This window comes from Trachurus trachurus (genome assembly GCF_905171665.1).
Source record: "Trachurus trachurus genome assembly, chromosome: 9".
Taxonomy (NCBI): Eukaryota; Metazoa; Chordata; class Actinopteri; order Carangiformes; family Carangidae; genus Trachurus; species Trachurus trachurus.
This window is the reverse complement of record NC_139895.1, coordinates 29449788-29461529: the sequence shown is the minus strand read 5'-3', so window position 1 is coordinate 29461529 and position 11742 is coordinate 29449788. Positions and strand designations below refer to the sequence as shown.

Sequence of the window (11742 nt, the reverse complement as noted above, 5' to 3'; positions counted from 1 at the left end):
GCCAGAAAGGTGTGCGGAAGTTTGGTGTGGTAGAGATTGGGTGTAGTCGTGTGTGTCTGTGTGCGTGCATGTGTGTGTGTGTGTGCGTGTGTGTGTGTTTATGCTGAGCAGGGCTGTTTGCTGAATCCTCTTGGCTCCCTCTCCCTGTGCCCGCACACAGCGCTCACTGGCAGCCAGGCCGCCGGGCAGGGCAGCGTGTGCCAACACAGCTGCCTATTGAGAGGCAGCGTTACGGACACAATGTAAGCGACAGACTTGCTGTATCAACAGCTCCCCCTTTTCTGCTGTTGTGGCCAGAAATAAACCATAAATACCCCCCCTGTCCCTGCCCTCTAATGGCTCAACCCCACCAAACACCAAGTGGCACAGAGAAAGAGGGACACTACCACTTCCTAGCAGGCATACCCAGGTAAAAGCCTCATTCTGGACATAGGAATCAATAACAGTGGTGTTATCAGTGCCAGTGCAATGGAGTTAGAGGGTGCGTCAGTGAAGACCCAGTTTTTGGAGGACTCATGGATTGTAACTGAAGCTGATGAAGGAATGAGTGTGTACTTGGGTGAATCAGGCCGTAGTCTTTTCTAATTCAGCTTCGTATTCAGTTGATGTAATGTTATTAACAGAAGAGTACGCACATGATTGCTACTTTACTTTAAGCCTAAATGAATTCAATCCTCTTATTCAAGGGTGAGTTATAAATTGCAACTGTGACATTGAGCCTTCCTCCTTTGTGTATATCTTTCCCCCCCTGTGTGCTTGTATGATGGATGGTGCTTTGTCTGTGTGTGTGCTGCTGCCAAAAAGTGGAGGAGCAGTGGATCAGGAGGATGTCGGAGCAGCAGAGTGCCCCGGAGCAGCTGGCTGCTGGGAAGAGCCAGGGTGGAGCTGGAGCCACATATAAGGTACCTGTATCTGTATCATATCATCACCACATGAGTCAAGTCTTTATTGATATTCAACACCAGTTCTTGGAGGTCTGGTAACATGCAGGTTTCTCTCTCTCTCTCTGTCTCTCTCTGGTCCAGGTGGTGCTGTTTGAGTTTGAGAATTTCCAGGGCTGCAAGGCGGAGTTTTCTGCAGAGTGTAAAGATGTGTCAGAGAAGGGACTGGAGAAGGTTGGATCTGTGATAATTGAGTCAGGACCGTAAGTAAAGTGCAGCTATCATGGAACTCAACACATGAAACTGTTGTTTGATGTGTTCGATAAAAGTTACAGTATCTCTCCTTCTTTTTCCTCCTGGCAGCTGGGTGGGTTATGATCGGCATGGCTTCACAGGGGAGCAGTTTATTCTGGAGAAGGGCGAGTATCCACGCTGGGACACCTGGACCAACAGTCAGAGCAGCTACTCCCTCTTGTCTCTAAGGCCACTCAAAGTGGTGAGTAACCAGACATGAACATGTGCAGTGCTTCAAATAGCAACTGCCTATATGTCATTTTTTTCTTTTCTTTTTTTTCAGTTTTTTCAGTTTTTGACCTCTCCTACACAACATACATCCATTGTTTCACCTACTTTTTCTGTGTTTGTGTTTCTCCTCAACAGGACAGTGCTGAACACAAGCTACACCTGTATGAGAACCCTGGATTTACTGGTAGAAAGATGGAGATTGTTGACGATGATGTTCCCAGTTTGTGGGGCCACGGTTTTCAGGACCGTGTAGCAAGTGTCAAGGCTCTCAATGGAACGTAAGATCCTCCCTCCATCCCATTTCATCTATTAACGTTGTGTTTTCCTGTTTAAGTTGTCAGACTCTTAAGTTATTATAAGTTTGTATTTCCTAAGACAAACACCAAGGGTTTGTTTTCCCCTCCTCCAGATGGGTTGGCTACATGTACCCAGGCTACAGAGGCCGCCAGTTTATCTTCGAGCGAGGAGATTTCAAGCATTGGAACGACTGGGAGGCCCCCGCGCCCCAGATCCAGTCTGTCCGACGTGTGCGGGACATGCAGTGGCACAAGAGGGGCTGTTTCATCGTTGCTGATCCAGATCCAGCTCCCGGCCCTGGCCCCGGCCCCGACCCCGACCCCGCACCTCCTGCGCCCCCTGCAACAGCTGGAGCCAGCTGAGCAGGATCCTCCCCTGCCCTTCAGCCCCTCCCACAGCCTCCCCCCAACGCTGCCAACAGTGCCTGCCCTCTGCCTTAACCTAACCATGGCAAACGCTGCTTGTGCCCAGAGAGGAGTGCCATGTATGTTTCAGTGGCGAATAAAAGTTGTTTGACCTGGAGTTGACCCTGTTTACTGGTAATGTCATACTTGTACTTCAAGGTGGAAATGGTGACTTTGAGATAGTAGAGATGTGGGGGGAAAAATGCAATCAGAGAGGATATTTAAGTGGAAATAGTGTAGCTCACATGTGGCAGATACTTTTCCTCGAGACATACTGCAGATGTTTTAAAGTGAATTCATTTCCAAGGCACATGCTCCACTTTTACTGCCTGTGTTTCCCCCACTTAAGTCAGACAGCTCATCCAGCATTAGGGGCACATGACTTATTCAATGAACATGTGGACATGCATCTGTTCAGCAGCACTGGAAATGATGTCATACTGCGTGCTCACTATTAAAGCAGAGTGCACCGCATTCCCTTCCACAGTCATCATTGTGATTTTGATGGTTAATGATTCTAATGATGAACAGTCACCAGGTGAACATCAGGAAGGAATAATAAATATATTAAACTTATGTGTTTGAGAGGTAACATTTCAGCCCTCGGGTCCAAACTGAAAATTACTTTTAATGATGACTAAAAATTACACATGCAGGCTAATGTTTTAATGTAATGTTCATGTGTTTTTATTCAAACATATAAACATGAGTCAGAAGAGACAAATGTATCCACTTGACATAGACAAAGACAAGACTTCTTCACTATGCTTTAGATTTTCTAACATGACAATAATCAATACCTGCAGTAACATGTGCACTCACAGCTGTGAGCCATAAGAAAACACATCTGTAGCATTTTGACTATTTTTAGGCTACAGAGTCACCTTCAGCATTACAGTGAAGTCTGTGCTTTTCACTGTAGCATTGAGCCTTGTTGACATGAGCTCTAACACCCACATCTCTGATTCAGATGTACGCAAAACAGTGTTGCACCACAATATGGAACTGGGTTTTTTTCTCCTAAGATCATTTGACTGAATCCCTGGTAAATGCAAATGCTTATGTTTTATATTAAAACAAGTTGTAACGCTTAGAATAGCATTTTGAATCAGCAACGGGGCAGATGGCTCTGCAATAAACAGCTCAGTTTAACTCAAGACTCAGAAACAGACAATTACGTAACAAGTGCTCCTTCACGCAGCCTTTTCCTGGTTCTGTTACTGTAAACTGAAATGAGGTGTAATGAAGTGAAAACACAAGATCAGCTGCATATGTGTTTGATCACAACAATTCAAAGACACATATTTACTAAAAAATTCTCTTTGTGCCTCAATATGACCATCTGTCCTATACAGACATATTCCACTATTAGATTCATTTAGATAATGAAACAAAAAAACACACTTGAATGCACCACAAACAGCACTCTGAACTGTGTCTGACTGTTGACTGGCTTTGTTTCTGTTTGCTGGGGTTCAGTCATGTACTGGAGGTGGAGCACTTTAGACATGATGGCCCCGGTCTGATTCACTTTACATCATATATACTCTGTTCATACTTACTGTTATAGTCAGGTCTCTGAGGTCCCAAAGAGCATGATATAACATACAGTTATGTTATGTTATGTTATGTTATGTTATGTTATGTCGTGTTGTGTCATGTCATGTTATGCCATCATGCTATGTTATGTTATGTTGTATTATGTTATGTTGTGTTGTGTTGTGTTGTGTTGTGTTGTGTTGTGTTGTGTTATGGTATGTTATGTTATGTTATGTTGTGTTGTGTTGTGTTGTGTTATGTTATGTTATGTTGTGTTGTGTTGTGTTGTGTTATGTTATGGTATGTTATGTTATGTTATGTTATGCTATGCTATGCTATGCTGTTGTGTTGTGTCATGTCATGTTATGCCATCATGTGTTATGTTGTGTTATGTTATGTTATGCTATGCTATGCTATGTTATGTTATGTTATGCTGTTGTGTCGTGTCGTGTCATGTCATGTCATCATGTGTTATGTTGTGTTATGTTATGTTATGTTATGCTATGCTATGCTATGCTATGCTATGTTATGTTATGTTATGCTGTTGTGTCGTGTCGTGTCATGTCATGTTATGCCATCATGTTATGTTATGTTATGTTATGCCACTTCAAAGATTCCTGTAGACACAAGCACAAGAAGACAGAACTGCACTGATCTTTCACACCTCACACAGATCAGAGGTCAGGTCAGGTCAGAGTCCCTGGAGACATACAGGTGGTGGGTGGCTGAGGGTGAGAGTCACTGCTGTTGATATACAAGACTGTTTTCTATGGTAATTAACACAACTCTACATGCTCAGACAGACACAAGGTAAGTCCTCAGACAGTATCTTTTGTATCAGTTCTCCAGGTGGGGGCTTTAGCTCTGGATCTGAATCCAGGGCCTGGGGCCTTCATGTTGTCCCTGTACCTGTGTGGATTCACTCCAGGTTCCCCATCTTTCTCCCACAGTCCAAAAGACATGCCAATAGGTGAAATGGAGACTTGTGTCCACACGTACCCCACACTCACCCTACGTCAGCTGGGACTGGCTTCAGCCCCTGTGACCCTGCATGGCTAAGTGGTATACACAATGGATTGATGGACTGCAGGTGGTCAGCTGTTTGCTGAAGAGCTGTTGTGGAAAGACAGGCAAATTGCATAAAAGAGAGATTTAAAGAAAAAAGAAAAAAAAAATGTTTTGCACCATTACCAATATAAAAGGTCTGTTGTTTTTACACTGTCACATGCTTCTCATGCACACTGAGCCGTGACTCTGGGGCCATGCAGTTATCTCCTTACTGCACCTGAGGGAGAGAAAATTGTGTTTAAACCCAAGTTTCAGCTGTTGTGATTGCACTGTAATACTGTATACGGTATACATTTCATTTTGTGTTCCCATGCTTTATATGTAAAGTGGCTGTACCCACAGCCACTTTTAATATAGTAAATTGAAAAGAACCCTATTAGAGGTAGTGGAGTAAACATGTAAAGTATCACTACAACCACAGGAAAAATGTTAGTGAATTTCAGTAAAAGCACTTTCTTGCATCAAACCACTGCTTCTACATTGAAACAGGCCATCCATGTCTATGCACTTCACCTTATCTGTCCTGATAAGTCACACATTTAGTATTTATGTCCTGCTCTGCCATACACAATTAAATTAAATTAAATTACCCAATTAAAATGGGCTCTATGCACAGCTCCACTACTTCCTGAATTTAATGCTGCTCCTTTATTTCCTGTCTTACATTATTGAACAAACTGATTAATCCAGGTGTGTCTGAGTAGACACAATGGTCAGACACACCTTGGTTTGTCCAATAATGTAAGACAGGAAATAAAGTAGCAGCATTAAATTCAGGAAGTAGTGGAGCTGTGCATAGAGCCCATTGGTGACAGGTTTTAATGTTGTAACTAATCTGCTTATATTTTGAGCGGGTAAAGCCACTGAACACTGGAATATTAGTGAAACTACAAATCAGGTTTTTCATCAAATTAGTAATCATCCGAAATGAATTCTCAAAAAAGGCCATGGATTTGTTTCAGTGTTGTGTCTGTTCAGCTGATGTTTTAACCTCTGTCTCCTTGTTAGATTGCAGCACTCAGATATTAGGTCATTAGTTGAGTGGGTCCCACCCCAATAATCAATCCCTCCGAGACGGTTACAAAAGAAATCTGCTGGTTATAAGATAATCACTATTTTAGGAGAAAAAAGAGGAAAAGAGAAGAAAAGGCAGCCGCACAGAATGACACACGCTGTTTGTGTGTAACATTTGATAATATGATCCTATTGGAAAGAGATGAAATGCCATGAAAACCACTGCACCTGAAAATGACTGTTCTTTCACTACATGTATTTTTGTATAATTATTGTCACTGAACTTTTTCTGTCAACAGGACAAACTTGTTTGATTTCGTTTGAGGCCAACCTCAGGAGCTGCACTCTTTTAGCTATGCAAACAGCAGAAACAATGGACAGTCACATTGAACAATACTACAGTTTTCTAGAAATCAAATACTAAATAAACCTACACTTGTGTAAATATTCAACAGTGTTTGGACTGTTATTCAGTCCAGTCCCAATCTCTCCAGCACATTAAACCCCATCTTTTACAATCCTTCTCTTTCTCTCTCCCTCTCATTGTAGGTGTGGGACTCTTGGCACTGTTTGTGCTGAATCATGTGGATATCGAACAATGACTGGCTGGACAAAACTGACAACTAATGAAATAACTTTGTGGGAGTGTGACACCCCGGGGTGGGGGGAGGCTACACGGTGACCCCTCATTTCAGTCTGCTGGGCCTATGGCAGGCCGATCTGCAGGCCGGCTTGGACGCTGTGGGTACTGTTGGCAGAGTTTCCACCCCTGGGCGTGCTGTATATATTGGGCTGATCGTGCCATCACAAACACACTGGCACAGACAGGTACTGGTAAGGGGTTTATGTCCATTGTGCTCTATATTGTCAAGTTTACATCTCTATATACTTTTTTTTTTTTTTTTTTTTTTTTTTACTGTTATTTGTTTTCCTTTTGCAACTATGTTTTAGGTTGAATCTCTACAATCTAAATCCCATGCTGCATGGCGCTGACTCTATTTTCAGATGGCTCTGAATTTGTTTTGGAGGGGGAGGAATTGGCACTTTTGCATATTAGAAAATAATAGAAAATATAGCCCATAAAAGATGGACAAACAGCAGTTTTAACAGCTCATACATCAGCTTTAAATATACATTTTCTTTGATCACATAGATGTCTATAGAAATTTATCAGAAAAAATAAAACTAGTCTGTGCTTCTTTTCAGTTTCATCCTTGCCGATCCGTTCACTATGGCCACAGACCACCAGAACCCTGCATCCAAGCAGCAGCAGCCAGGCACCAGTGCGTTTAAGGTGAGAGGAAAAGCAGCCGACAAGTAGAGACTGGCTATTTCACAATTACAACTTCATCCTTGGTGTAAGCACTGTCCCTATCTAGATCTTTGAATCTTCCATGCATCAGATTGGCAACAGATGGAAATATTGAGGCCGATGATACTCTCTCATCGTGGTTAACAGATATATTCTCTTCGTTTCTCCCAACACAGCTGGTTATCTATGAGCAGGAAAACTTCCAGGGACGCTGCCATGAGCTGACTGGCCCCTGCAACAACCTCCAGGAAGCAGGCGTGGAGAAAGTGGGCTCCATACTGGTGCTGTGTGGACCGTGAGTGTGGGTCAGAGACAGACAGAAAACAAGGAAATGATTTTTATAACCAGACAGACAGACAGACAGACAGACAGACAGACAGACAGACAGACAGACAGACAGAGAGAGAGAGAGGGGCCGACTCTTGACTGAGAGAAAAACAAATTAATGTGTTGTTCACGTATAGTAGCTCTCTTTCCTGTTTTGCCCCTGCACCAACCACAGCCCTCTGTCTGTCTCTCCTGTCCCTCTCAGATGGGTGGGATATGAGCAGGCCAGCTGTAAGGGGGAGCAGTATGTGTTTGAGAAGGGGGAGTATCCTCGCTGGGATTCCTGGACCAACAGCAGGCGCAGTGACACCATTGCTGCATTCCGCCCGATTAAAGTGGTAAGAAGGGACTTTCTGTTATTTCTGAATAATAAAATAAGTCATCCCATCTGTGGCTTGAAATCAACCACTGGGTTGTTCTGATGCCCCCTTTAGGACAGCCAGGAGCACAAGATTGTCCTTTACGAAAACCCCAGCTTTGCAGGGAAGAAGATAGAAATCATAGATGACGATGTCCCCAGCTTTCACGCACACGGCTACCAGGAGAAGGTCTCCTCTGTTCGGGTTCAGAGTGGCACGTGAGTCCATCCTTCAGGAGGAAAATATTGCATGATGCTCTATTTTTACTTTTACTGTCCTTTGACCTCTAACTGTCTTGTCTTTTTCTCCTCCCTGTGCCCCTGGTGCTCCAGTTGGGTGGGCTATCAGTATCCAGGCTACAGAGGCTATCAGTACCTGTTTGAAAAGGGGGAGTATAAGGACAACTCTGAGTTCGGAGCCCAGATTCCTCAGATCCAGTCGGTTCGACGCATCAGAGACATGCAGTGGCATCAGAGGGGCGCTTTTCACCCCGTCAACTAAGCTTGTGACTTTTTCCTGTCATGAACCCTGACCTCAACCGCCTTGCTCCCCTCCAGCAGCAACCCCCTTTCCCCTTTATTTACACCTCAAAGCATCTTGATGTCTATTGCAGCTGTTACAGTTAGTGACAGTCGTTGAAGCAAATTAATAATAAATCCTTATTGCTTACACTCGACCTGCCTGTGTGATTCACCTCTGATTTGTCCTCTCCCTACTAATAGGCTACTTCACAGGGACACCACAGTATGACGTAGATATATTGCAGTAATGTTTAATTTAATTTAATTTAATTTAATTTAATTGTTTGTTTGTTTGTTTTCAATAGTCCATGTAAATGATCAGTAGAAGCAGCAGTTTCATGTGCACTTCCACCTCCGACCAGTAGGCTGTGCTGCAGCGGCGCAGCAGCTGCGCTCAACTCTGAGTTTTCCGGTGAGGAAGAGCTGACGACACACGATGAAGCAACATGCTACTGAGCCCAGTCCTGTAAAACTGAGGGATTTTATGTTATAAAAGTTCTATTTTGTTAGCACTCTTCGTGGTTTATTTCTGCCTCCCATCCTCAGTTCAGTCGTCGGTTCACCGGAAACTTTGGTATGAAAGTATCACCTCATAAATCTGACTGTTAGCTGAAGTTAGCTAGCGGCTGGAAACACGTTTAATGTTGACGGTCTGGTGGTTTAACTTACAGTTTTCTGTTGTTGGACTTTAATTTAAGTGTGATTCCTCGTGTGGTTCATTGGTATTCAGTCATTTCAGACAGTTATATGAAGCTTTAACTTCGGCTCGAGTAGTTTTGTCACTGGGAACAGAGACGAGCTCCTGTCTAACTTAGCTTCACCTTTAAACCTGGAGTTTAAAACACGTCGTTTCCTATTCGAGGTACATTTGGTGTAAAACAATAATTAAAGGCATTTTATCAGTCATTCTGTTGAACTATTAAATTCCGCATGTCGTAAACACGATCCAGTCCACTGATACTTAGCTCCTTCTATGTTGTTAAAGGTGAATTAGCTGAAATAAGTTATCTCCTGTAAATAACTGTCTCACTTCGTGTCACAGCCCATCAACTAACAGCTGCAGTTAATTAAATGTGCTAATTAACCATAACCATACAGCATCATATCAGTAACCTAGCTAGAATCACTATGTGATATTGAACTGGGACAAATTGCCAGATGTGTATTAGCTACTCTATGTGGTGAGCTCTTGTGTAGAGAAATAATATGTATGACTGATAAGAGCTTCACCAAAGCACAGACAGAATCAACCAGTCCACATGTAGGGATCTCACGGCCATGTTTGAATATTACAAAACTCCCTTATATTAAGTGGGAACATGGTAATGGATGGGATTCGGTACCTCTATGAATTATAACTAGAGATTCCAACACATTGATCCAGTCATGTATAGAAAGTGCAGTGTGTTAGGTGTACTTAAACATCTGCAACAAAAAGACACGTTACTGTGGGTTGGTTAAGTTATATTATTCACAGGACTTTGGCATGAAGATGTTTTGGAACATTTATCTATTACTTCATTTTTAACACTACTCAACGCTTCCTTCAGCAGTCAAGATGCCTGTCCTGTGCAGCAGCTGTGCTGACAAACGAGCGGTGCTGAAACGTCCCAAAACAGGCCACTCGCTGTGCAAGGAGTGTTTCTTCTGGGCCTTCGAGGAGGAGGTGCACCAGACGATTGTGGCAGCAAAGCTCTTCAAACCTGGGGAGATAGTTGGAATTGCTGCCTCAGGAGGGAAGGACTCTACAGTACTTGCACATGTGATGAAGGTCCTAAATGAGCGATACAGCTACGCCCTTGAACTTATGCTTCTCTCGGTGGATGAGGGAATCACGGGCTACAGGGACGACTCATTGGAGACCGTAAAGAGGAATCAGCAACAGTATGAGCTGCCACTGAAGATTGTGTCGTACGAGGAGCTGTACGGCTGGACTATGGACGCTATAGTGAAGCAGGTGGGGCTGAAAAACAACTGCACCTTCTGTGGGGTATTCAGACGGCAGGCTCTAGACAGAGGAGCCATCATGCTCAAAGTGGACAAGATATGCACAGGTAACGTCAAATATCACTGTTAAAATGCCACCCTTGACATCAGATAGCAGCCTCAGTCTTACTGTCTAAGAAATATGAATTAGGATGTGTTTTTTCCCCACAGGTCACAATGCTGATGATGTGGCAGAAACAGTATTGATGAATGTCTTGCGAGGGGACATAGCTCGACTGCGGCGCTGCACCGCCATCTCCACAGCCAGTGAGGGTGAAGGGGTCGTACCACGCTGCAAACCCCTCAAATACGCTTATGAGAAAGAGATTGTTCTGTACGCTTACTTTAAGAAGTTGGACTACTTTTCCACAGAGTGTATCTACTCTCCCAATGCTTACCGTGGCTATGCTAGGACCTTTCTAAAGGATCTGGAGAGTGTCCGCTCCAGCTCTATCATCGATATCATTCACTCCGGCGAGAACCTGTCTGTGCGAGAGGGCGTGAAGATGCCGGTGCAGGGGACCTGTAACCGCTGCGGCTACATTTCCAGCCAGTCACTGTGCAAGTCGTGTGTGCTGCTGGAGGGTCTGAACCGAGGCCTACCCAAGCTGGGGATAGGCAAACACCACAAGCTGCATGACAAAATCCTCTCCCAGCAGCCGCTTACTGAGAAGGAGGAGAGGAAGCTGAGATCAGTAGAGTTTTGACACTTATTATCACCTGTTTATTTACTAGAAGACTGAAAATAGACACTGACATTTTTATATGGAAAAAAAACTAGATTAAGAAATCAAATCTCTAATTTTGTTTTCATCATTAACATGATATTTATTTTGTTCATTTGGAAGTAACATGTAATTTTTAGTAAAACTGAGAACACTTCATACTCCAGTGTTGTGTCTTGCTCGACTTGAGTGGACGCATACACAGAAACAGAAATGTGTTTACTTTATGGCACAATTCAGTAATAGCTGACTGGAACATCTGTCCAGTCTTTTTTTTAATGTAATTGGCCATCTGTATAACACACGTTATGACGATATTAAGCATTGTTTCAGCATGTATTTTTCTGATTTTATCTGCTTATTAAACATTGGGATTCATGATTTGGCACCATTTGGATTTTCTTTTTTTTAAATATAGTATATTTACACACACCTACTATTGTATTCCTGGGGTATGGGAAGTGCAGATACAAGAACCTTGCAACATTTTTTAATTGGTGTGTTTTTTTTTTGTTTCATTGGAATCTCACAACTGACAGCAAGTTTTATTTTTTATATCTATGCTACCTCTTGTCCCACTGTGTCAGTCCCTGGACAGGATCTGATTATTACATGGTCACATTCCAAAGTGTTTCATGAACTCTAAATTTATAAATGTGTTATCCCATAGTTTTAGTGTTGTGTCCTTCTCTACTGTTCGGATTTCATTATGACAAACTCAAACTCGAACTCGTCTTGAAAATATGACCGGGGATCTACAGCAGGACGTCACATACACTCGAGC

General features: G+C 43.1%; 3 protein-coding genes across 4 annotated transcripts; all 3 read left to right on the top strand.

Moving 5' to 3' along the window:
* Nucleotides 1-767: 767 nt before the first annotated feature.
* On the top strand, nt 768-2065 carry LOC310990715 (beta-crystallin B3-like; the record flags this gene model as incomplete). The annotated part of the gene is made up of 5 exons (XM_083978199.1): nt 768-902; nt 1026-1144; nt 1245-1377; nt 1542-1684; nt 1816-2065. The coding sequence occupies 5 exons, from the start codon at nt 768-770 to the stop codon at nt 2063-2065; spliced, it is 780 nt and encodes a 259-aa protein (XP_083834325.1).
* A 4879-nt stretch (nt 2066-6944) lies between these two features.
* Nucleotides 6945-8227, top strand: crybb2 (crystallin, beta B2; the record flags this gene model as incomplete). Its single annotated transcript, XM_083978200.1, has 5 exons — nt 6945-7022; nt 7217-7335; nt 7573-7705; nt 7802-7944; nt 8059-8227. Exons 1-5 carry the CDS (start codon nt 6960-6962, stop codon nt 8225-8227), a joined length of 627 nt encoding a protein of 208 aa, XP_083834326.1. The 5' UTR covers nt 6945-6959.
* Nucleotides 8228-8678: 451 nt separating this feature from the next.
* On the top strand, nt 8679-11279 carry LOC310991173 (cytoplasmic tRNA 2-thiolation protein 1). Of its 2 annotated transcripts, none has more exons than XM_083978786.1 (3): nt 8679-8821; nt 9801-10301; nt 10405-11279. In XM_083978786.1, exons 2-3 carry the CDS (start codon nt 9806-9808, stop codon nt 10938-10940), a joined length of 1032 nt encoding a protein of 343 aa, XP_083834912.1. In that variant the 5' UTR covers nt 8679-8821; nt 9801-9805; the 3' UTR covers nt 10941-11279. The 2 variants fall into 2 exon arrangements, with proteins under 2 accessions (XP_083834912.1, XP_083834911.1); XM_083978785.1 differs by having other exon boundaries at nt 9798-10301.
* The last annotated feature ends 463 nt before the right edge of the window (nt 11280-11742 follow it).

What these genes read in the sequence shown, in the direction of transcription:
- LOC310991173 (XM_083978786.1), top strand. Translation starts at nt 9,806, where the DNA reads ATGCCTGTCCTGTGCAGCAGCTGTGCTGACAAACGAGCGGTGCTGAAA. An exon ending in AGTGGACAAGATATGCACAG is followed by an intron (nt 10,302 to 10,404) that starts GTAACGTCAAAT and finishes TTTTCCCCACAG; the next exon opens with GTCACAATGCTGATGATGTG.